This window comes from Hyaena hyaena, unplaced genomic scaffold, assembly GCF_003009895.1.
Source record: "Hyaena hyaena isolate Hyena2069 unplaced genomic scaffold, ASM300989v1 scaffold_1002, whole genome shotgun sequence".
Taxonomy (NCBI): Eukaryota; Metazoa; Chordata; class Mammalia; order Carnivora; family Hyaenidae; genus Hyaena; species Hyaena hyaena.
The window spans coordinates 256,916-283,482 of NW_024081636.1; the positions used below are offsets into that span (position 1 = coordinate 256,916).

At 43.3% G+C, this 26,567-nt stretch overlaps 1 protein-coding gene across 2 annotated transcripts in view; it reads right to left on the bottom strand.

Moving 5' to 3' along the window:
* Nucleotides 1-26,567, bottom strand: part of LNX1 (ligand of numb-protein X 1) — a 121,656-nt gene that overhangs the window by 34,165 nt on the left and 60,924 nt on the right. For both annotated transcript variants that reach the window (XM_039221725.1, XM_039221726.1), the window contains one exon: nt 351-592. In XM_039221725.1, the coding sequence (XP_039077656.1) occupies nt 351-592 (242 nt within the window). The remainder of the gene's footprint in view (nt 1-350; nt 593-26,567) is intronic.

Here is a 26,567-nt window from a genome sequence, read left to right on the forward strand (position 1 = left end):
TGAACTATGTATGGCTTGTTGAAAAAAATCTGCTTTTCTTTCTTGCTGGGCTGGACCGAATGTAGCAGCACTTTTCTTGGGCGGCATGGATGGAAGGATGGGAAGGGCCTAACTTCCCATCATCAGGCCTAACTTTGCCCCTTCTGCCAAGTCCAGATACACATTTTTAATGATCTGAGGTACTTGTGGTTTCATTTCACTTTGGAGAATTGGACATTGGATTGCTGCCGAAACTACCAGAATGGTTTCCCCTTACAAAAACATTTCTAGAACCTTCCACAGTATATATTCCACAGAGGGCCATCTCCAGGCAAGGAGCCCATTCCCAGACAACCACCCATTTGACTCACCCCTAGTTCGGTTGCTCAGGCTGGAGTCCAGTGGGCTGTCTGCTGGCTGACCATCCTCGGACGCGGACACGTAGGCAGGGTTATCTAGGCCAGGCTCATTTGTCATTAAGGAGACGGTGGCTGCTGCAGAGACATCTGGGGAGAGTGCTGTTGCGGTGAGGCTCGCACAGCCATCCGGGCAGCCATCTTGAGAGCGCCTCTTCCTGTCTTTGGTCAGGCCATAGTGGGAAGCCCCCTTACAGCTGTCACAAAACCAGCAGGAGGTCAGTAAAGGCTTTGCTCATTGTTCAACCAGGCCTCTTCAAGTACCCATACTTGCTACACTCAGAACGTGATTTGTTCACTCCTATGTCCCCCTCCCTTTATCACGTGTAGGTACTCAATATGCACATAGCAACTGAGTGCATTCATGATTGAGAAAACATTTTTTAAAAGATGCTTTTTGCATTCTCCTAAAACACTCCCTCCACAAGTCCCTGGAACGTAAACTTATATAGTTGTCATGCTTTCTGTAAGACTAGAGTGTGAGGCTGGCAGTCCTCAACTGTTTGGACTTGGTAATTCCCTCTTGGTGGTGTTTATTTTGACCACGAAAGCCCTTAGTCACACCCAGTCCTTTCTTTTGGGTTGGGTTCCCAAAGCACTGAACATAAATACAAAGCCCCTCCCAGACTCCATATTTAACTGTCCATGGAAACAGAACCGCCATCACCACAAAGCCACAGGGGTTGACTTAGCATCACTCTACTCTAGAGGCAAGCTCGCTACTGGCTTCCATTCTCTACCTCTGGGCTGGTAGCCAGAATCAGGGGCTGGGGGTTCCTATGCACTAAAAATTTCATTCACTGTCAGGTCTTCTAACATTGGGAAAGTAACACTACATGAAAGGTCTTTTAAAAAATAAAACCATAGGGGCGCCTGGGTGGCTCAGTCGGTTAAGCATCTGACTTCAGCTCAGGTCATGATCTTACAGTTTGTGGGTTTGAGCCCCATGTAGGGCTCTGTGCTGACAGCTAGCTCAGAGCCTGGAGCTTGTCTTCGGATTCTCTGTCTCCCTCTCTCTGACCCTCCCTGCTCACGCTGTCTCTGTCTCTGTCTCTCTCTCAGAGATAAATAAAACATTTAAAAAAATAAATAAAAATAAAACCATAATTGCCTAGAGCCATTCACTATCCATGTTAAAGAATAGGGTCAAGGGTCAAGAGACCAAGATATAAGCCAATCTAGGTCCATATATTGCTGTGTGTGTCCCTGTGCTACTGAGCAAGTCATTCCAGCTCTTAAGTAAGGTTTTGGTTAGAAAATGGTTAACTATCTTATTGCACTATGGTGAGAGGTAGCTGCAGATGCCCACACCAGCTCCCACAGTGGTTGTGAAGGCAGAAATCATGTGGGTTAGCCCCTTTAAAAAAAGGCCATTTTGCTTATAACGGATATGTTAACTATAAAATATTTTTATCAATTCATTACAGAAAATCTTATGTGATTGAGCTATTTTAGTTTTTTATTTTTATTTTTGAGACAGAAAGAGAGACAGAGCAAGAGCAGGGGAGGGGCAGAGAGAGAGAGGGAGACACAGAGTCCGAAGCAGGCTCCAGGCTCTGAGCTGTCAGCACAGAACCCAACATGGGGCTCAAACTCACCAACCATGAGATCATAACCTGAGCCAAAATCAGAAGCTTAACTGGCACCACCCAGGCGCCCCACGGTTCAGCTATCTCAACTATAGGTTGAGAGCTCATTTGGAATGATGCTTCACATTTTTGAAAGGAAATGGAATTAAGCAGCAGTCTACAGTTGATAAACACACAATTTACACAGCCTAAAGAAACACTCACGGAGCTGGTGGACCAGATGGCTTATTGTCTGGATCAGAATCCTTGTTCTGAAGTTTACCTGTGTAGTCTGAGGCAATTTTGTGAACCTGGTTAAACTTCCTGGTCTATATATACATTTGGGGATTCTGTGAGGTTAGGTCAATATTAACTCTTGTCGAGATTTTAGTACCCTGTCAGACATGCGGTAAGTTATCAATAGACTGTAGCTACTTCCATAATGGATCCATTCTAGGATGCCTGTTTTTTCAAACTTTACCATCTCTGAGATTAGAATGCACAGGCATTCGAAGGGGTCATGCAGCTTCTGTTGCCACGCTGCAGTCATGATGTGAATGCCATTGTCCAAACACAACAGTCACAGGTGTTTATTCTTGGGACCACACCATTGAATTCAATTGCCATTAGATGTCTTAGAAAAGATTACATTAGGATTTGGCATTGGAAAGAAAAGTTACTATATATATATATATATATAAATGTGTGTGTATATATAAAGTCTAAAAAACAGAGTGGTGGCATGTAAATTTGATGTTGATGAAGCAAATATTAATCATTAGTAGGAGGACAGCCATTCCATATGTTCTTGCAAAGAGACCAGCAAATACTTTATTTGAATGATGCCCCCAAGGAGATAAAAAGCCATGGTACATTTCGGTACCGAGATCATTCAAAAGGATTGGCCATTTCATGCTGAACGATACAACTTGAGGGCAGGAGAGGTCACCAAATTGGTCTGAATGGATTTCAGAGCCACCAGGAGTCTGATGTGACCAATCCACACACTGCAGGGAAATCTTTAAAGATCTTTTGGGACAATTTAACCAGGGGCAAGTTTTAAAACTGTTGGTATATAAAATATGTTCCTTATGATCAATGGCATCTTGGATTTGATGAAATGTGGTTTTAAAAGAAAAGAACTTTGATTATACAATCTTATACCCTTATCTTATAGAAGATGAAATAGGCCCTCCAGTTTTTAATGTTAGTCTTTCCCTCACTGAGAGAGTACAAGCTCCCTGCTTGAGTTGGGAAGGTTTCGCGGTTCTGGTTAGATACTGGGGCTTGAAGTGGTTCTGCTTAAAAATAGCAGAGTGGTTGATATGGGAAACAAAAAAATTGGAAGAACCACTGTGTGATGGAAAAAATAAAAGCCAACATGCATCTGAACAGCTCCAAAGTCATAAAAACATGAGCGGAACACTTCTATGCAAGCCAGCAATATTTGGTTAGCAACTCATGGGAAGGAAGTTCCTAGACTATTTAGTTGGACGGGAAACAGTCCTTCTTTTCTTGGGGCAGCAATGCCCTTGACCATGTGCCTTGCCAGAGCATGAAATGAATTTTCCAGTTGGACAAATGGCTGGTAAGGGCACAAGCCATGATTTCCTGGGGGGATACAGCATATCCCAGTGGAACAAACGGACATCTTTTGCTGCCATATCCATGTGGAGGGTCAAGGTATTTAAAATATCTGAGTCTGAAGACTATGCCATTAAGAAACCCCTGCTGTTCCAAGTCCTTGGGGTTCCAGAGATACAATTTTCAGTCTAGGAAAGGAAAACCTTATAAAATGGGTAAGTAACCTTCCCTTTGGCCTCACATCATAGCTATCCTTACAACAGCCGGGGGGTGGTGTACAGAATCCAGATTTAAATGTTCAGACTCATGAGCCTTGTGTAAAAAACGCTCTGCTAAAGCACCTCATAATTGTGTGATGGTGCTTGCTCCAGTTTCTTGGCTTAGCTTGAATCCAAGGCATGGGATGATCTATGAAGGTAGCAGCTTGTACTCACTAATTATCTCTTTTGTGGTGACTAACACTGAGGCCTCTTGATTTATAAGGACAAAAGATGGGAGGAGTGGGGAGGAGCTGAGTAGGATTGGCCAGCACAGGAACATACGGTGAACCCTGGGTTGTGTTCAAAGCCAGCAGGATTTATTCTCCCTGTTAGTTATCCTGAGAACTAAGTACTATCAGGTGGTGACGGGTGATGGCCATGAACTTGAAGGATGAATACAGGGAACATTAAAAAAAATCATTTTTCAACCAACTCATGCAGTTTGAATATACTATCTGTTCAAAGCAACTCTGAAGATTAAACTTTTTTTGGTAATCATGGAGTTGGGATCCTTAGCTCCCATACCACACTTAGCAGAAGTAAATCAGTCTTTTTTTTTTTTTTTTTTAAGTTTATTCTTGAGAGAGAGACAGAGACAGAAAATCACAAGCAGGTTCCACACTATTAGCACAGAGCCAGACACAGGGCTTGATCTCACAAACTATGAGACCATGACCTGAGCTAAAAGCAATATCAAGAGTTAGACCCTTAACCAACTGAAAAGGCACATCTGTCTTTAATATAAGAATGTGGGGGGATTATTTTTTTATAGGGGGATGGGGAGCGAGAAGAGAAAATGAACTCCCTTCTTGCAAAACTTCCTGAGTCCATGAGTTTTCTACTAAGAGTTGACCTGAGGCAGGATAGACCCCATCGTAATTCACAGAGGCTCTAATGGGGTATCCTGCTAAATTCAATGAACAAGGAGGCACGAGCTGCTTTGCAGTGGAGAGCTCCCTTCCAACAATGAACTTATCCACTGGGATAGAAGAATAAAAGTTGTCTGTAAGAAAGAGAGCCTCAGTACCCTCATCATAATAGTCTGGCTAACTACACAACCTCCCTTTGATCTAACTCCCCTCACGTTCTGTCTTGGCTTACTTTTGAACTAGGTAAACATCAAGTCTGCTCCTCACATCGAGTTCATTAATTGTCCAGTGTGATCCTACTTTAAATTAAGGCTTGTGAACCCATATTCTAGTGAAGTAGGGTGAGGAAATGGGGACGGTCAGGCCAGCTGGGGTCCATGGTGAGCAGCTTCAGTCCATTTCAAGGGTATAGCAGCTGTCGTAAGACTTCACTGATCCAGGTCTGAGGAAGACCAGCCTAAGAGCAATTAGGCAAGAAAAAGAAATAAAGAGCATCCACGTTGGGAAGGAAGAAGTAAACCTGTCACTATTTGCAAATGACATGATATTATAGAAAACCCCAAAGATTCCACCAAAAGACTATTAGAATTAAGCAATGAATTCAGTAAAGTTACAGGATACAAAATCAATATGCAGAATTCTGTTGTGTTTCTCTATACTAACATTTTCTGATAATTCATTGAGAAAACAATTCCATTCATAATTGTATCAAAAGAAAGAAAATACTTCTGAATAAATTTAACCAAAGAGGTAAAAGACCTGTACACTGAAAACTATAAGACATTGATGAAAGAAAATGAAGAAGATGCAAATAAATGGAAAAATAATCTGTGCTCATGGATTAGAAGAAGAATTACTATCGTTAAAATGTCCATACCACCTAGGGTAATCTAGATTCAATGCAATCCCTATCAAAATTCCAATGCCATTCTTCATAGAAATAAAATTTAAAAATCCTAAAATTTGTGTAGAATCACAAGAGACTTCTAATAGCCAAAGCAATCTTGAGAAAGAACCTGGAGGCATTGTGCTGCCTGATTTCAAACTATATTACAAAGTCACACCAATCAAAACAGTAGAGTATTATCATAAAAACAGACATGTGGATCTACGGAACAGCATGGAGTCCAGGAATAAACCCACACATATATATGGGCAATTTATGACAAAAGAGCCAATAACATACGATGAGAAAGGGCAGTCTCCTCAATAAATGGTGCTGGGAAAACTGGAAAGCCACATGCAAAAGAATAAAGTTGGACCACTATCTTACACACCACTCCAAAATTAACTCAAAATGTATTAAAGACTTGGGGCACCTGGGTGGCTCAGATGGTAAAGCGTCTGACTTTGGCTAAGGTCATGATCTCATGGTTCATGAGTTTGAGCCCCACATTGGGCTCTGTGCTAACAGCTCAGAGCCTGGAGCCTGCTTCAGATTCTGTGTGTGTGTGTGTGTGTCTCTCTCTCGCCCTTCCTCTGCTCACGCTCTCTCTCTCTCTTTCTCTCTCAAAAATAAACAAACATTAAAAAACTTTAAACATAATGAAAAAAATGGATTAAAGACTTAAATGTAAGACATGAAACTATAAAACTCATAGAAAAAAGTGTAAGCAGTTAGCTCCTTGGCATTGGTCTTGGGGATGACTTTTTGGGTCTGACGCTGAAAACAAAAGCAATAAAAGCAAAAATAAATAGGTGGGACTACATCAAACTAACAAGCTTCTGCACAGCACCGGAAACCATCACCAGATTGAAAAGGCATCTACAAAATAAAATATTTGCAAATCTTATATCTCATAAGGGGTTAATCTCCAAAATATCTAAAGAATTAATACAATAACAGAAAACAATTCAAAATGGGCAAAAAATTTTAATGGACTTTTTTCCAAAGAACATAGACAGATGACCAACAGGTACATGAAAATATGCTCAACATCACTAACCATCAGGGAAATGCAAATGAAAACCATATCACGTCACACCTGTTAGAATGGCTATTATTAAAGACCAAGAAAGAAGTGCTAGTGAGGACATGGAGAGAAGATAATCTGTGTGCTGTTGGTGGGAATGTAAGTTGATGCAGCCACTCTAGTTTTTGAGGTTCCTCAAAAAACTAAAAATAGAAATACCATATGATCCAGCAATTCACTTCTGGGATTTCTCTAAAGGAAACAAAAACACCAACTCAAAAAAACATCTGCACTCCAAGTTCACCGCAGCATTATTCACAAAAGCCAAGATATGGAAACAATGTTAAGTGTCCATCAGTGAATGAATGGATTTTAAAAAATGGGGTATATATAAGAGGATAAAATATTATTGAACCAAAGAAACGAAGGAAATCTCACCATTTGTGACAACATGGATGGACCTCAAGGGCATTATGCTAAGTGAAGTAAGTCAAAGAAAGACAAATATCATATGATCTGTGGAATCTAAAACAACAGTGGTGGGGCGCCTGGGTGGCTCAGTCAATTAAGCATCTGATTTTGGCTCAGGTCATGATCTCGAGGTTCATGAGTTTGAGGCCCATGTCTGTCTCTGTGTTGACAGCTCAGAGCCTGGAGCCTGCTTTGGATTCTGTGTGTGTCTCTCTCTCTTCCCCCACTCCCATTCTGTCTCACTCTCAAAAATAAATACATAAACTTAAAAAAAATAAACAAAACAACAGTAGCAAAAACAAAAGACCCCAAATGTAATAGAAAGAGATTGGGGGTTTCCAGAGAGAGGGGTGCGGAGGTGGGTAAAATGGATAAGGGGGATCAAAAGATACAAACGTCAGTTATAAAATAAGTCATAGAGATGTAATGTCCGGCAGGGTGATTATAGTTCATAATACTGCATCACATAGTTGAAAGTTGATAAGAGTAAATCTTAAATTTCCTCATCTCCAAAATAAGATTTTCTAACTATGCAGGAGATAGATGTTAACTAGATATACTTTGGCAATCATTTCACAATATCAAGTCATTATGTTGTACACCTGAAATTAATCACTAATCTATGTCAACTCTACCTCATGGGGAGTGGGGGGGGGGGGGAGGAATAGCCCAGTGTTGCTGGAATGAAAACTTTATAAGCTGAACTTATGTTTTAAATGTATAATCTCTTGATTTTTTTAAAAAAGTTGACAATTCACCATTTTAAAAAACATTGCATGGGGCGCCTGGGTGGCTTAGTTGGTTAAGCATCCGACTTTCGCTTAGGTCATGATCTCGCGGTTCGTGGGTTCGAGCCCCGCGTTGGGCTCTGTGCTGACTGCCAGCTCAGAGCCTGGAGCCTATTTCAGAGTCTGTGTCTCCCTCTCTCTCTCACCCTCCCCTGCTCACGCTGTCTCTCTCTCTCTCTCCTAGAAATAAAAAAACCAAAAAACCAAAAAAACCATTGCATGGGCCAAAATATATCTGTAGGTCAGATCTATCTTCAGGGATGACTAATTTCTACCCCTGGAAATAAAAAACAAATAACCCTGCCAACGTGAGGTCAAAATCATTTCTCTTTTCTCAGTCCTTTTGAGGAAGTGCTATCTTTTTACTCTCTCCCCAAACTCCCTTTCTCCCGGTTTGAGTGAGGGTCAGTGTTTGGCATGCACAGGGGAGATGGCTCTGAAAGGGGCTTCCATTCCATTATTTTCCCCAGCCCTATATCTGATGCAAGTTGGAGGAGGACACTGAATTCACAACTGTTTGTCTTTCACTCCTGTGAGAGCTAATCACTTGCCCTAAGCTATTGCATAACAGGAAAGGGAGCCGTTCAACCCTAATGGATGTATTCACTCTTTCAGGCAAAGAGAAGCAAGATCGGAGGGCTCAGAGGGAAGCAAGTTCCCCAGCCCACAGCTGGGTCTTACACTTCAGCTGCTCCACTGAACAGGATGAGGGACTCAAACTTCACTCAAGGTCCTCGGGGCCAGGCCAGGGGACTGCTGCAAGAGACATGGTCACCATGAGATAGTGACAGGCTCTCCCTTCTGTGTCCTTGGACAGGCCATTGACTTTCTCAGGAAGCCATAGTGCTTTAGCTCAGAGAAAGCCTTTATCAAGGTGCTGGCGACCCTGCAGATGGAAGGTGGGTCTCCGTCACATGTCCTTTATCTCTTGTGCCATCACTGTGGCCCTCCTGACCCTGTAACCTCCATTGCTCTCAACAAACCTAGCCCATCTCCCTGCTCCCAGTCTTTCCTCCCCACCCACTCCATCCTAACGTCACCCACACAATTTCTTTTTATTCAAAAATTTCCCTTAGACATAGTTCCCGCTGCTTATCGGATAGTGTCAATTCCTCATGCTGGCATTCTGGACCTTGCCTGATCTGTACAGGTCATCGGGCTCACGACAGGGTCTGGTGGCCCAGGAGGGGGTTGGAAAGGAGACAGCGATCACCTATTGATCTACTACTATGTACTGTTACTCTCTACATGTGTGGTCTTCTTCAACCTTCCCAATGGTCCTGTAACATTCACTGTGCCACCTCTACCCCTCACAGATGAAGATGTGGAAGCCAGAAGTGAAGGGAGCCTTGTCTGGGTTCACAGAGCGGAGCTGGAATTTGAATCCATGCTGTGAGGTTCTATGCTTTCTCCGCTCCCATGGCCTTGCCTCCAGCCCCGAACTTCCCCTGCACGCCAGGCTCATATATCAACCTGCTTCCTCCATGTCTTCACTTCCTCATCTCATAGGCACCTTAAAGTTAACACATCCAAACATGCTCAGGGTCCCTGTCAGACCAGCTCTTCCTACATCTTCCCTGTTTTATAGAACAGCGCCTGTTGTTCGAGCCAACCCCCTCAGGATCATCCCGGATTCCTCTCTTTCTCTCAACACTCCAAACACAACCAATAAGATCTATCCAGAAGCCAACTACTCATCACTTCCATGGCCACCATTCATGCCTGGGTTATTGTAATAGCCTAAGAGGCTTCCCTGCTTCTGCACTTTTCTCCCTTCCCCATCTATTCGCATAAGGTACTTGGCAATGGCTCACAGAGCTCTGTGTTCTTCTGCCCTTAACCCCACCCCTCACTCATTCACCCCCTGCTGGTTCTCACAGGCCCAGCACATTTCGGCTCTGCATTCTGCTATTGCCCTTGTCTGGAACACTCTCTCCAGGTTCCCACTTGTTCTGCTCCCTCATCTTCAGGTCTTATTAAAATCCACCTTCTCTGACCACCTTATTATTTAAAACAGCTTTCTCTGGCTCACCCCATTCCCTCTCCATGCTTATTTTTTCTCTACAGGATGCAAGCTCCAAAGGGAGGTGGAAAGAGTCTAGTTGCATAATTCAGCTAATAGAGAGCCAAACTCTGAAATCTTGATTCTCCTAGGAGGGCAAGGACTTCCTCATTGGTGCTCATGTTGGTGCTAGGGGAAGTGAGCGCGTAGATTCCCACATCACGCCCCACCTATGTTCCAAGCACATTAGCTCTGCCTTGGCTGACCAGTTAGCTCTGGGCAAGTCTTGTTTCAGGGGCTTTAAAGGGACCAAGTCTTGTTTACCGAGGCGCCTCTCAGAAGGTCTGAACAGCACGTACATTTCCTAGGGCAGGCGCCCCAAAAACATTTGCTGAGTTGAATGGAACAGTCACCCTTCTGGCATTCTATTTCTTGAAATTATCAAACTGGGAATGGATGGATTCATGCCCATGGTCCTGATAACACATAATTATCATGGTTGATTGTGATAGCATCCCGGGCTCCTTTTCCCCCTCAGCAATTTCCCTAGTAACTTCAGTAGGTTTTTATTTGATCTGGATTTTAAAACTATTGTACACATAGTAGTAGTCATAGTTACCATACGCTTTCCTTCAATGGATTATGCTGGTATAGCAGGGTGACTTTAAAACACTTTTTTTCCCCATTCAGTGAATACTTATGGAGGGCTTCCTGAGAAAGAGAATGCAGCGAGGTGGAAAAAGCCCAGGCTTTCAAGTTTAAAACATATGGGTGGGAACCCTAGGTCTGCCACCTTCTTGTTCTGTGACTTTGAACAAGTTCCTTAATCCTTGAGCCTCATTTCCCAGATATAAAACGGGCACAATAATGTTTACTATGAGATTTAAAGATGCACGCAAAGTGCCTAACAGTACCTAGAATATAGTAGCAATAAACAGTAACTAGCATAGTTATTGTAGATCAGGAAAAAAAAAAAAAACCACCCAAAAAACAAAACAACAACAAAAAACCCTCTACAGTGTATGCACTCAAGGAGGCAAATATGAAAACAGAAAAACCACCGTGCCACATTATCTGAGAGAGACAGACATACAAGCCAAGTGTTGAGAGATCAGAGGAAGGGGGCCATTCACTCTGTTTGGAGGTACTCAGGGAAGGCTTCCCAAAAGAAGTGAAATAAATGAAGGACATTGGTCGCACAGTCTAGATACAAATACGTGTGTTCCCCCGCAAAGAAGATAGCTTCCATGAGAGTGCAAGTCCAGCTCGTCTCGCTCACCATGAGATTCTCAACACTGTGCTAACAGCACCCATGGAAATGACTGTGTCAGCAGCTTGAGAGATTTGAGAACAATGTTATTTTCTTATTCCTTTTATTAGATGCTTTCTGTTCATACTCTTAATTGTGCCAGCCCAGATGGCTTTTTTTCTTTTGATGGGTTTTACGGAGGCATAATTAACAAACAGCATTATTAGTTTCAGATGACATGATTTTTGTATATATTTCAAAATGATCATCATAGTAAATCTACCTAACATCTATCATCTACACAGTTAAAATTTTTTCCTTGTAATGAGAACTTTTAAGAACTACTCTGTGCAACTTTTAAATCTGCATATGACATTGTTAACTATAGTCCCCATGCCATTCAGTGAATCCCCATGGCTTATTTTATAATCAGAAGGTTGTACCTTTTCACACCCTTCGTCCATCTCACACACCCACTCCTCCTCCTGTCTACTGCCAATCTGTTCTCCGTATCTCTATTTTTTACTATTCCACGTGTAAGTGAGATCACACAGTATTTGTCTTTGATTTATTTCACTTAGTGCACTGCCCTGTGCTATGTTTTGCCTTGCTCCTTTTATTTGATGCTTTCTGTTTATACTTTTAATTGTGCTGGCCCAGATGTGTTTTATTTGCTGCAGCCTGCCTTGTTTTCTTCGAAGAAGGCGGGCTATATATTTTAAATACATGATAACTAATATTTCATGATCCTTTTAAGGCACAGCACTAGAAATCTTTGTGTTCAAGATAAAAATAAATGCATCAGTCATCAGCTTCCAAAACAGTCCCATCTGAGCTCCCCGAGCCCACCCTGCAGCAGGACCCACCCTTGCGAATTAATCCTGATCATGTTACTTGGAAAAGGCTCCAGTAACAGTAACACAACTTCTCTTAATATGATTCTTCTGGTTTTCAGGCAGCCCAGTCCTGAGCACAGGACTTCCTTAGGGAATGTCCTTCTTGAATTCAGCCTGGAATTCTATATTTCACTCAGTATACCTGTAGCTTCTTAAAGAATCTCCCTTTGGTCTAAGAATGCTAGGTAAAGTCATTCCTTCTCCTTTGGATTACTTTTTCTCCTCCTCGAAGGTAAAACCTATGTTCCCTGGGACCGAATTACATGGTCACTCCCAAAGCTATCAGAAACCATAAGTGAAAAAAGTCATTAGCACTTTTGTGTAGTCATGACTGAAGTAAACATCAGTTAATAAGTAAAAGAGGTCATCAGTTGGTCAAGCCCACCCTCTGGGAGTTCTTTAGACCCTGAGTATGAACTTGAGCCTGAAAGGCCCTCACACCCTGGGGAGCCTATGCACTTCTTACATCATCACCAACCACATACTCCTTCCTCTCATTAGTCTCTTTCTTCTGCCTCCAAACCACTAGGGAAAATGTCCCCAGCAATTCCAACCACCCCTGCCTCACTTGTTAATGAATACCAGAAAGAGAAAATTAAAAACACACTGGAAAGCAACGGGGAAATGCAGGCCAAGCTTTGGGCAGCTGGAACGCCAGCATCTTGACTTGGGCATGGGGAAGTGCGGAGAGGAGCAGGGTGCTTTAAAGGTAGAACTGGCCCCGGGAACAAATGTGCCCAAGAGACAACTTAAGCAAGCACACTTGACTCAGTTTACCCAAGAGGGTGATACGTTCCTACAGTGACCTATGGGGTAGATCACCCACTGCTTGCAGATGTTAGCAATGGTTGGCCAGTCTCTGTACGGGGTCGGTTTTTCTTTGAGGGGAGGCAGGTAAGAAGAAGATATTCTTCAGCCTCCTATGAATGGCTCTCCTTTTCTATTTTTTCTATTTGTTTATAGAGTTAGGTCTAGAAAATCCTCTGTGGCTCCATCGTTTTAGACTTCAAATCTCAACTCGCAGGTTAATAACATAATCACAGCCAGCACCTACAGCATACTTACTGTGGACCAGGTGCTATTCTATAGGCTTTACATATATTAACGCATGTAGTTCTCAGGTCATCTCAGTGAGGAAGATCCCTAACACCATTTGCTAGTGAGAAATTAAGGCACAGAGAGATTAAGTAACTTTCCTAAGGTCACACAGCTGGCAAGTAGAGAGGCGCTGACATTTGAACCCAAGGCTTTTAGCTGAGGCATGCACCACAGTGCTAGAAGATACCATGCACCCTGACGGCTGAGGATTCAGAGCGACGGCAATGTAGGAGGAGGGGAAAGAGAAGGAACCTTAGAAGCAGGTTATTTATAACCTTCTATTCTTTACTGCAGATGCCGTTCACGGTTAGCTACTGAGCAGGCTATGATGGATGCAAAGGACAGGAGGAGTGGCCCTGCTGTCATCTTCAGGCCTGCGGTTGACAGGATAAGCACGGAGCCTCGTGCCGCCTATGGCTTCACTTCTGCCACATCAACAGGGCCATATCTGTAGGGTACAGTCAGTGGGTCAGTGGAGCGGGGGAGCAGGTACGGTGGTCCCCACGTGCCCTTGGGCTTGCTGTCTTCCTGCCATTCTTCTTCTCTAAGAGAACTAATTATCAGAGAATAGGTGTGGCCCCCAGCATCCCCAGAGGGCAGAGGCTTAAAAGGATCCTGTCCAGGTATATGAGCACCTCTAAGGGATTTACTCCTTTTCTAGAGGGAGCCCCTTGTCCAGGCACTCAGGTCCAAGTGTACGGTACAAACACACAGCACTCGGGAGGAAAACGGGATTTACAGTATCGTCCCCTTCTCGACCGTCTTGCTTTCCCGGGGTTGTTGCAGGCAGGAAGCAGATGATCTTCCTTCCAACACATAGTTACAAAGTTCGCAGTGGCCTGATGCTATGCCACCACGCCCACGCCACTCACCGCGCCGCGCCACAGAGGCATTTCGTCTTCGGACATCGGCGCAAGAAGAACAAGGGTGAGTACAGTGCAATAAGAATTTGAGAGACCATTCACATAAATTACAGTCTATGGTTATAATTACTCCATGTTCTTATTAGCTGTTGAGATCTAACTGGGCCTGATGTAGAAGTGAGACTTCCTCCTAGCTACGTACGTTAGGAGAACACAACCCAGAGAGGGTTTGGTACTCTCAGCAATCTCAGGCTTCCACTCGGGGTCTTGGAATGGATCCCCTGTGGACAGGCGGGTACCACTAGATCAGAAGGAGAAGAGAGGCAGACCCATACAGTCCATACTGGCTAAGGGCACGTCTGCTCCCCTGCTAACAGCAAGCCAGAGCAGTAGCCACCTGAGGGCTCATTTGCTCTGTCCTTGGTCATTGTCACCAGGCACGGTATTGTGGCTTACCCCATTAAATACCACCCCAGCTGGATTATAGTAGACCCATTTCACAAATGGGGGAAAAGGAGGCTCAGAGAAGTTAAGTAACTTACCCAGGATGACACAGCAGTAAACGAAGGAGCTCAAAGTCAAACATATTTCCTCTGTCTGGGATTTTGTTGTCAATTTAAACCCTGTAACTGTCCGGTTACCTTAGAATAATGAACACACATAGCCCTTACCATGGGCCAGGCAGCTCTAAGCACTTCACCCGCTTTCATTTAATCCTCCCAACAACATAACGAGGTAGATAATATTATCATCCCCATTTTGCAGATGTGGAAACTTAATCCAAAAGTTATCTTGCCGGGGGTTAAGTAGTTAGTAGCTAAGGTGACCAGCCACCCTAGTTTGCCTGGGACTGTCTGGCATCCTGGGATGAGGAATTTCAAGTGAACCAGGATGAGCTGGTCATCCTAGGAGTAGCAGAGACCGAACCTAAAGTCAGAGTTCTGACTCCAAATAATATGTTCATCACCATCATAGATTTTTGCCATGATTTCACAGAAACAGAAGCCAGTTGGATGGGGCTTTTGTGGTTTCGGGTGCCTCCCAGCACGTGCTCATATAACACCCTGTTAGAAGGGAGTCCGGAGGGCTCCCCTCAAACTGCTGACTCAGCACAGCACCTTGCAGGTCCAAACCACGTGAAATTCTAGGGCTTCCGGTAACTAGGAGAATCGACTTCACTGGTTAGTTAGGAAGAGCCCAGCTGATAGCCAGGAGTGCCTGATAAATACCAGTGCTGCTCCCTGGGGTGATGCTCAAGGTTCTAAAGCTGCAACCAGATGTGAACTTGACAGTGGTTAATGAGGGATGGCTGAGGGCTCAGGCATAGTCCACATGCCAGGTCAATTCTTCACAGAGACGTCAGAGTAGTTTATGCATTGCCTGAGTCTCCGACATCTTCGGAGTCACAGAGTTGTTTTCCTGGACACTCTGGGGGAGGGAACACAGACAATTCTCATGCCACAGATGATTTGAGCTTTCTGTCCATGGTCCATGGATTTAGGGGGTGTGTGGTGGTGGTAGCGGGGGTGTGAGGGGAAGGTTGTCTTTTTTGGTTAACATTTGGTCTCTGCAGTTCTTGGTTCCATTCAGAATGACCATCTTTACCTTTAAAACACTTGGAAATAACTAAAGTTTAGCTCCTCATTTTCGGGAAACCAGGCTATGGATCAAGTGTACTTTCTATTTCAGGATTGACCAGGAAATGTTTTTAGGGTAACTGGGCAAGGGTGGATTTCAGAGTGGTGAGGGCTTTTAAATATCCGACTGCTGCCCAGTGAGGTTTTCAGGCTGGCTTTGGAAGCAGCCTAGCTTTCCATGTGCCCAAGAGGAGTCTTTTTTGAGCACCTCGAGTTTTTGTGAAGCCTGCAAAACTCCAGGGCCTGTCCAGAGGTGACGGCTTGGCATGGAGGTGGGGTGGGAGAAGACAGTATGGCATTCGAGTGGAAATCATTCCCAGACGACACGTTAAAGCATTTCCTTCATTCCTCAGTGTGCATTCCATTTCACTTCTTAGGGAAACTATGAAAGGCTGGACTGCCTCCGAGCCTCTTCTGAGCCGAGTGTCAGGAGGCCTCCTGGACATAGGACTGGACACTCGATTCTCAAGGAAGTGTGTTCTTCCTCATTCTGTTTGAGAACGTGTCACACAAAGATATTTGGCTCTTCTGTGCCAAAACTTTTTGCATGAAACACACAAAAATCCTACTTTATCAGCCAGTTTCTATTTGCTAATTGAACTTCCTCTTCTAACATATTGGAAGGACACCATCCTTCCTCTACTACGAATCTGACTTCCTTTCCCCCAGATTGTGTTATGCAAATGGACAGAAAGGAAAGTAGGGGACTCTACTATTTACTTCCTGGGTCACTGAAAGCCTCTTCTTTCTCCATCTCTCTTGCCACGCCCCCCCTTTTGACTATCGCTCCGCTCGATTCCTTTGCGTTGGCACAGCTGCCACTGTGGACAAAGCTCTCTGCAGTCGAGCACACTACAGACTGTCCCCTCCTCGCATCACACCGGCCTCCACCACCAGTTTTGTTCAAGCTGGCTCCCTTCCTAGAGTGGCTGCCGTCCAGACAAATCCAACTCATTCCCCCAAAGCTTGCCCCTCATCCCACTTTCTCCATTGAAGTGTCAGAGGAACCTCTCTTCTCTCATTCATTCATTCCACAAATACTGAGCAATGGCTAAAGTCCACCAAATGTAAGTCACAAGGCTAGGTGCGCCTAAGACTTCCCTCTTAGTTAGCCATCTAGCACAGAAGGAAGACAGGCAGACAAACTAGTAGGAATTAGTTTAGCCCCAGGACCTCAGTGTTTCACTACACATCGACAGAGTGCTGATGGACGTCAGTGTCTCTGACTAGAATCAAAATTCCTGAGATTGCAGGGGTGAGGACATGACATATTCATGAAAAGCTTCTTAGTTTTATTAGAATCAAACATAAATGGTCTTTTTTAATTTCAAAAAACAATAGAGGTTTAGGGAAGAAATTTTGACAATATAGAAAAGTTAGAATAATCTCTAACTCTATGCCCAGAGCAAAGTCGTGCTAATCAGCTTATTCTTCCGATTTCTTTTCAATGCTATTTCAGTTTTTGTGTTGCTTTTCCACAGCTGGACCAAGTCAATGCACATTTAAAGTTTTGGAGATATATTGTCAGATAACACTATTGTCAGTATATCAACAAGCTTGTTCCTCGAGTGGTACTCAACCTGACCTGAACAATAGAATGACCTGAGAAGATTTTCAAAATCCAGCCTATCAGGTACTGCAGACCAAGTAAATCAATCTCTGGGGTGGATCTACTAAACATTGGCATTTTCATAAAGCTGTCCAGGCAATCCCAATGTGTGGCCACAGTTGAGAACTACTACCCCAACCCTTTCCATCTCACGAATTTTAATCGATTGAATTACACAATCTGTTCCGTGCCATCTGCTCACTGACCAATCACTGCCATGTGAATTATTGAAATCATTTTCACTGTTGATGTCTAGGTGGCCGGATGCCCTTGTTTTCAGGGTAGCTGAGTCCTCTCCCTCATATCTCCTTAAATGCTATGCAGAGAATGATCAAGGATGAAATCTGGGGTAGTAGAATTTCATTGTGTTGTCCCCCAGGGAAAGAGGTGCCATAGGGTTTCTTTTCGTGCCGAGAGCATCTGGACTTGGACAAGGGGAGAGACTGACTCACTGCCCTCTCCTCCCCTGAACAGTTCCCTCTTATCCTGATCTTCCACAGTGTGCGTGGGAGGCTACCATGTGCTGCACGAATAAGTTTCATCTAAAATGTTAGCAGATGATGGGCACCTGGGTGCCTCAGTTGAATGTCTGACTTTGGCTCAGGTCATGATCTCGCAGTCTGTGAGTTCGAGCCCCATGTTGGGCTCTCTGCTGACGGCTCAGAGCCTGGGGCCTGCATCAGATTCTGTGTCGCCCTCTCTCTCCCTGCCCCTATCCCACTTGGGCTCTGTCTCTGTCTCTCAAGTAAAAACATCCAAAAAATTTAAAAGAAAATAAATTGCTAGCCATTGAATTATTAGTTTTGTTTACTTGCATGATATAATTAAGATACAACCAAGCAAACTACCCCTTAAAGGATAGTCAACATAACCAGGAAATATTCCCAAAATGTATATATAAGTCAAGGGGTCAGTTGAAATACCATCTCAATAAACACAGTGATGGGTTCCTATGAATTTCAATAAACCACATTAAAGGTTTTTTTCTATTACCTTAAGTGGAAAAACATTTAAATAGAACCTATTGGATTCTCTTTTAGCTCTAACTAGAAGCTAAAAATGAGAAACCCCTACCGGAAGTTATGTTGAATGTGTGATATATGGGAGACCCTTGATGAACGCTCCTTGAATGATGAAGCAGGAAGATTTCAGTAATTCAATTCTCGAGTCCAACTACCTATGTAAAAATGTTACTCTATTCCATAGGTTGTATAGTCTTTCTGATTGTGGTAGTTCATTGAAGAAGGAACTTGGAAAGTTGTATACTGTTAACAATCCTCTGCCCACGTCCTACCTGAAATACCATGACTGTTTATGAAAAGCATCTTAAATAGAGCTGGGTGTATTTTGGCTTGGCACTTTTATATAAAAATTGAAATAGTTTTAATAACACCCTCTATCATTCACTTCCACACTTGCTTCTCCAACACACTCATACGCCATGAATGCTAGAATCATAAGATCCTTGAGGTGAGTCAATGTCTTAAAGTGCTACTTTGCTCACATTTTCTTAATGGTTTTTGATAAACAGTTTAGGGTTTGCCTACATGTTAAAGGTTCTGTCATTACTATTGACCCTTCAAAACTTCAGGTGTTTAGTGTTGACTCCTATTACCCTTACTGAATCCTGAGCCTGGCCCTAGAGCCTTCTTTCTATCACTTGTGGGCTCTAAGGTTGCCTTTTGGGTTTCAACCCATTTGATTCCCATTCATTTTACTCTCTAGGAATTCAAGCATCCCTAGGGAAGGGAAAGAAAAGAAAGGAAATAGAAAAAAAACCAACCAACCACAAATGAAACTTAAACTTTGGCCACCTGCCAACCATCCAATTTATCACTCAACCTATTTCTGACTAAAATCTATCACCAGAGAACCGCACTGAAATCACTGAGGTCAAACATTTTAATCTGTCCAATTATTCTAGAGGGAATAAACAGATTACCCAGATTTATTGGGGCAATATGGACTTGAGCTTTTTCAGATCAAGCTTTTGCCCATCTGCCAAAATAGAAGAGATTTAGAAGTGAGGTAGCAGAATATAATCACAAAATGCAAGGACCCACATCTTTATATGATAGAATTTGGTGCCAACATCCTTTGGATCTGAACTTTTCTAGATATTTTATATTTGTATTAAGATGTAAATAATAGGAGTTTTTGTCATAATAAGCAGATGAATAATCAAGTAGACCTTCAGTTAGATTAAACAATGGGACCCTCTAGAAATCATCCAAGGAAATACCCACCTGGGCATGGGTTTCTGTTCCTGGCAAAGAAAATGTATTGTTATAGAGAAGAGATCCCTATATCTTGAATTTTGAAAATTTATGATCTCAAGTGGTGCAGTGAATTTTCAAATAAAAACATGCACATCTCATAAAAACAGACAGTTGTCTACTAGAAGAAGACCATCAATTTTCTGCTTCATAGGTGAACTTGGAAGTTTAGTTTTGGCCTCTTTGAGTAAGGACAGACCCAAAACATTGCATAAATCACTCTGGATTCAGGCAGTTTCAGATTCTTGAAACAATCAATACCTCTCTTTACTCTGCCAATTTTCCCCAAAAACCTTATGAGGGCCCCTTTCACACACGTTTCCCTATCCTCCTGCTTGCCTGTCGATGATAGAGGAATTAGTTAATTATGGTAGAGGATTTTGTTAATTAGGATACCGAGAACTGATTTTCAGAGGACAACTTTTTCTATTAACTTAATTGTAATCTCGCTGGCCAGCCTATTCTTAAATTGACCATCAATTAGATTACATAAAACTGATGTTTTGGATAAGGGTCTTTGTTCCTCCAGAAAACCAGGAGATTTGGCTAATGTCTACTCCCTTAATGTTCATAGTATTGATCTGTTTTGAGAAGACATGGTTTGATAAGAAACAGTCCTATGGTTTAAGCAGAAGTGTGCTTTTATCCCTGTTTTGAAATTACAGTCAGTAAGGCTTTCATTGGACCTTGTTAGCACTAAAGTCATTATCTCATGGAAATTGTGATTTGAAGAGTAGTGACAAAGAGTGAGATCTCCTGTTCCAGGAATAACCAAAGAGCCAAATCTGAAAGTGGCAGAAGAAACAGCACTCCAGGAAAAGAACATTTATTGAGCCCTATGCTCCCCTTTCATCCATAATATCATTCACATTTCATACTCCCCACTGGCTCTGGGGACGAACGTGTTGGTGTTCTCCACCGTATAGATAAGGAAACAGATTTAGAGATGCTAAGTTGCTCTCCCAAGGTCACATAACAAGACCACCGAGATGCTTTTCTGTGAAGTCATTCATTCTAACACAATTAGTAAATGGCAGATCAAAACATGAAGAAGGTCTGTCTGGCTTTAAGCCCGTGTCTTTTTACCAGTAAATGTTACTTTCAGGACCAATCCAATTCCTGAAAAGTTAATTGCATTTCTGAGGCAATTATAAGGTTTAGGGGAAATAAACATAGTTGGACAGTTTGGCTCCTGCGGAAAAGGGGTCCGTGGAGGGTTTCAGGGGGCTGACAATCAGCTAGTGCTCTGCTTTCCAAGCTGAGTGTCAGCAGAGGATACATCTGCCAAGATAAAGGGGCCCTTTCTTGGGGGGAAATAGGAAAACTCTGTCCACTTGCCAAGGGGGTGTTTTCTTCTCATCTATGCATGATCTAAAGGTCTCATGTGGAAGGACTCTTAGAGTGTACAGGTGGGATTTGTGTTGGATTTCGGAACTTTCCAGAAAACTCTCCTGTGGTGCACAAATAGTAATCTACATTTTAGTGCTGTTTGCAGCCACAGGGCCTTCACATGCCCTCACTCTGCTTCCATGCTCATTTAGAACTCTCAGAGCCACTAAGTGTGGGCTATAAGTCCCCTTTCTTACACATTTGAGAAAATGAATTAAAAGCTCCATCTCTTGCCCCAAACCAGATAGCTGGTAAACCAAGAAGATTCAAGCAGATGTCTTTTCCCACCTCCTATTTTTGCAGTTCCACGCTTCCAGCCCAAACCAGCCTATCTAGCAAACCACACACAAAGATGCTTGATATCCTGGCTACAGTTCCAGGTCTATTTTGACCTCAGCAAATCAAAGAAATATTTCTGACTCTCAAAGTTCCCTGGCCATCGCCACCATGGGGGAAAGAACAGTCTGTCAGACTGGTGAATGAAGACAGCTCAAGTGTTCAAAAGTTCTTAATGATGGATGGAATCAGGAAGTTTCTTGGATCAGAAACATGGTAAGTTGGGGCGCTTGGGTGGCTCAGCTGGTTAAGCGTCTGACTTTGGCTCGGGTCACGATCTCACAGTTCATGGGTTTGAGCTCTGTGTGGGACTCTGCTGACAGCAAAGAGCCTGGAGCCTGCTTTGGATTCTGTGTCTCCCTCTCTCTCTGTCCCTCCCCTGCTCATGCGCATTCTCTCTCTCTAAAATAAATAAATGTTAAAAAAAAAATTGTTTTTAAAACATGGTAGGCAATGTTGGGGCGCCTGGGTGGCTTAGTCGGTTAAGCGTCCGACTTTCGCTCAGGTCATGATCTTGCGGTTCGTGGGTTCGAGCCCCGCATCGGGCTCTGTGCTGACTGCCAGCTCAGAGCCTGGAGCCTGTTTCAGTCTGTGACTCCCTCTCTGTCTGACCCTCCCCTGCTCACGCTGTCTCTCTCTCTCCTAGAAATAAATAAAACATTAAAAAAATTTTAAAAAAAAAAAAAAAAAAAAAACATGGTAGGCAATGCTATTATCCTGTGGTGAAAACTTCTCCCTCTCTGGGAGAGTATGTGGAATGCCAGGGAAGGGGCGGGGGGTTCTGGGGGAAGACAATAGCAAGTTGATCTGATGGTTGAAATAATGAAGTTCTTTGTTAGCATCACAATTTTAGGAAATACCTCCTGATCAGGTTAGCATGTACCCTATCATTTAATAAAATGGGTAAGGGGTAATTTGCAAATTGGACTTTGCAAATTGCCAGTATCCAATTATTATTTAATCAAAATAATTGCTTGGTTATTGACATTTGATTTTTAAATATAGGTCATTTGTTTGGAAGTTGCCTAAAGGGAAAGCATTATATAGCAGGTTTGGAGACTTTTTAGGAAACAAACAAAAAAAATTTAATAAAGATTCCAGGATAATTTAAGTCCTGTTGGGCAAGAAACTTCCTCTAATCAATGGTAATATGAACAAACAAAGAACTCAATCACTGGACAGATTCTTAAGTGTTCATCCTCTTGTTTATATCAGAAATCCGATTTGGGGAATTTGCAAACGTTGATACAAAATGAGGGGCACAGGTTGCTATGTAAACAAAACATAACAGCTACTTGGGAGTGATTTCCATATTCCTGAATTCTTGTGTCTGAATTACCAAATAATCAACCCCCAATCCCTGGCACTAAGTGGGAAAAGCAAACACTGCAACTTCATATTAGGAGGACTACTCTCAGAATGAAATTTAAAGCCTAATGGAAAGCGTTGGCTGAGCAGCTGGTAAAGATACAGTACAAACTGGCCCCAGGCTTTAGAGAGATCACAGGACCAGAGGCTCTTCCTCAGGGCCCCAACCAGCCCCATCCTGCTCAGGACAAGAATCACAGCCATCTCCTTGCCTTCGGATCTGTGCTAGTCTCTGGTCTCGGGTCACAATTCCCTTTTCCCTCTTTTCTCCGCCCAGCAGAGCCCTACTCTACTTCAAGACCCAGCTTAAAGGTCAGTTCTTAAAAGGCTTTCTTAAGCCCCATGATCAAATTATCCTTTTCTTCTGAATGTTTGGAGCCTCTGGCCCTTCTCAGTTGGAAATTCCTCAGCCTCCCCAGTTAAATTGTGAGCATTTAAACAGCAGAGCACGCAGCTTACAATCTGTACCATGAAGCAGCTGGCTCTGTAGAAGGCTCACAATGTTTGTGGAATCAATTAGTATTCAGGGCTAGTTCTTCTTTGCAAACTAGATACTTATAATTCTAAAATAGAAAATGAAACCTATGGGTGCCTGGGTGACTCAGTCGGTTAAGCGTCCAACTTCAGCTCAGGTCATGACCTTGCAGTGTGTGAGTTCGAGCCCCACATCGGGCTCACTGCTGTCAGCCTGTCAGCGCAGAATCTGCTTCAGATTCTCCGTCCCCCCCCACTATCTCCCCGGCTTGTACCCTTCCCAAAAATAATTTTAAAAATGAGACAGAGAAAGAGGAAGAGAAAAAGAGACAGATGGGGAAAGAGGGAGAAAGAGATAGGAAGAGAGGGATGGAGAGAGGAAGAGAGAAAGAGAAAAAGAAAAAGAGAGCTGTGGGGGAGAGAAAGAAAGGAAGAAAAGAAAGAAAGTAAAGAGAAAGAAAATGAAACCTAGCTGGGGTGGAACCCAGATGGCCAAGGAGAAAGATCCTGAGCTCACCTCCTCTGACAGACAAGCCAGAACTACAGCTACATTTAGAATAATTATCTCTGAGAATGAGCTGAAGACTAAAACAGGAAAGCATTTTACACAACTAAGAATAAAAAGAAAACAGGGGCGCCTGGGTGGTTCAGTGGGTTAAGTATCTGACTTCAGCGCAGGTCACAATCTCATGGTTTGTGAGTTCAAGCCCCTGTCAGGCTCTGTGCTGACAGCTCAGAGCCTGGAGCCTGCTTCAGATTCTGTGTCTGCCTTTCTCAACCCCTCCCCCACTCACAGTCTGTGTGTCTCTCTCTCTCAAAAATAAACAAACATTTAAAAATTATTTAAAAAAATATAAAGAAGACACCACACTGAAACAGGTCGGAGGGGCAGGGATGCAGTCTAGTCAGGACCATAACCCAGATGCAGCGACTGTGCATGGGAAGGCTATCGAACGAGAGGCCTGAGCAATGAAGAGTCCTCCTGCCCGGGAAGATGAGCCCCCACAGCGTGACGCTTTGGAAACCAGTGAGGCTTAGGTCCGAGAGAGCCGGAAGGCGGCAGGAAGCCGAGCCTCGGACCTCAGAGGGCACAGGCACAGTCTCATGGCTCCAGTCCCAGCACAGAGGCGGCAGTTTGAAAGCACCTGGGGTACATGTGAAGGAGATCCATTGACTAATTTTAGGGCATGTGCCAGAGGGGCAGGGGTAGGAATCTACTGGAACATTCTTTGGGGAATGAAGTGCTGGTGGGCACTAGTGGGTTTGGCACTAGCAGAGCCATTTCTGATGCCCTCCATCTGCTGTGTCAGCCCCCCTTGCCCCGCCCCCAGGGGTCCCCTGAGCACTCAGCATACTCAACCCACCTGCCCCAGCCAGAGCCCCTCTTGAGTGACTCCCAACCCACCACACCTGGCAGGCAGCCTCAGCCATCACTGGGAGCCTCCTCCATGCAGCATGGGGAGGTGTCCCCTACACCCCCCACCCACACCAGAATACCTACAACAGTCACAGCCGGACCTGATAGCCAGCTGTGCTCACCAGCATGCCTGCCGCAGTCCCGACTGGGTCTCTCAGCCAGCCCAGCTCCCTGATGGGGGTCATCCCAGCTCCCTAGTACACCCAGAACAGTTGGGGCCCTTCCTCCACAGAAAAGTGCATGCAGTCCACACAGGGGATACCCTGGGAGCACCTGGCCTGGGTGGCTAGGAGGGTGTGCACTGCCGGGCCCCCAGAACACCTTCTACATAAAGCCACTTCTTTAAGACTGGGAGATGTAACTGATCTACCTAATATAGGGAAACACAGTTCGGTAAAGTGAGGGGACAGTGGAGAATGTTCCAAATGAAAGAACGAGGGAAAAATTCAGAAAATAACAACAGAGATAAGCAGTCTACCAGATAAAAAGTTCAAAGTGATGGTTATAAAGATACTCTTTGAACTCAGGAGAGTAATGGATGAGCACAGTGAGAACTTCGACAAAAAGAAAAAAAAAATCAAAGCTGAAGAAAGCAATACTGGAAATGAAAAATACACTAGAGGGAATCAACACCAGATTAGATGGTGAAGGATGTGTTGGTGATCTGGAAGATAGTAGCAATTAATGTTTCACATAATCAAAACAGAAAAAGAAAAAATAATTTATATATTTTTTCATGTTTACTTGCTGAGAGAGAGAGAGAGAGAGGAGAGAGAGAGAGAGAGGAGAGAGAGAGAGAGAGAGAGAGAGAGAGAACACGAACACAAGCAAGGGAGGGGCAGAAAGGGAGGGAGAAAGAATCCCAGGCAGGCTTCACACCACCAGCACAGAGCCTGACACTGGGCTCGATCTCACAAACAGCAAGATCATGATCTGAACCAAAATCAAGAGCTGGACGCTTCACCGACTGAGTCACCCAGGCACCCCAGAAAAAAATAATGTAAAAGAATAGTTTAAGGGGCTTCTGGGACAACATCAAGCACACTAAAATTTTTGAGACATTGGTTTCAGAAAGAGAAGAGAGAGAGGAAAAAAGAGAGAGAAAACCTATTTGAAGAAATAATGGTTGAAAACTTCCCTAACCTGGTGAAAGAAACAGATATCCAAGTCCAAGAAGCACAGTCTCTCAAAGAAGATAAACCCAAAGTGTCTCCCATCAAGACACATTATAATCAAAGTGTCATCCGTTAAAGAGAATCTTAAAAAGCAGCAGGAGAAAAACTGGTTATATACAAGGGAATCCCCAAACGACTGTCAGCTGATTTTTTTAGCAGAAACTTTATAGGCCAGAAAGGCCAAAAGTGGCACAATATAGTTAAAGTGTCAAAAGGAAAAAAAACTTACAACCAAATATATTCTACCCAGCAAGTTTATCACTCAAAACCGAAGAAGACAGAGTGTTACCCAGACAAGCAAAAGATAAAGTTCATCACTATACTGACCTTACAAGAAAGGACTTCTTTAAATGGAAAAGAACAGGCTATAAGTAGAAATTAGAAAGTTATGGGAAAAAAAATCACTGGTAAAGGTAAACATGGGGTAAAGGTAGTAGATCAATTCCCTACATAGCTAATTAAAGTTTACAGACAAAGGTAGGAAAATCATCTAGACCTATGATAATTAGTCCAAGGATGTGAAAAATGGGGGGCCTGGATTGCTCAGTTAACTGACTCATGATCTCAGGGTTGTGAGTTCAAGCCCTGTTTGGTTCTGTACTGCATGTGGATCCCACTTTTAAAAAGGTGTAAAATAGAACATCAAAAGCAGAAATCATGGGGAGCATAGTATAAATGTAGTGTAACTTAAACACCCATCAATGTAAACTAAATTCCCATATACATAGGATATTATATATGAATCTTATGGTAACCAAAAACCAAATACCTAGAACAGATACTTCAAAAATAAAGAGAAAAAAAATTCTTACATAGCACTAAGGAAAGTCCCCAAGTCACAAGAGAAAAGAGCAAGAGAAGAAGGAACAGCCAAGAACTACAAACAACCAGAAAATAATAAACAAGATGGCAGTACATACATACCTATCA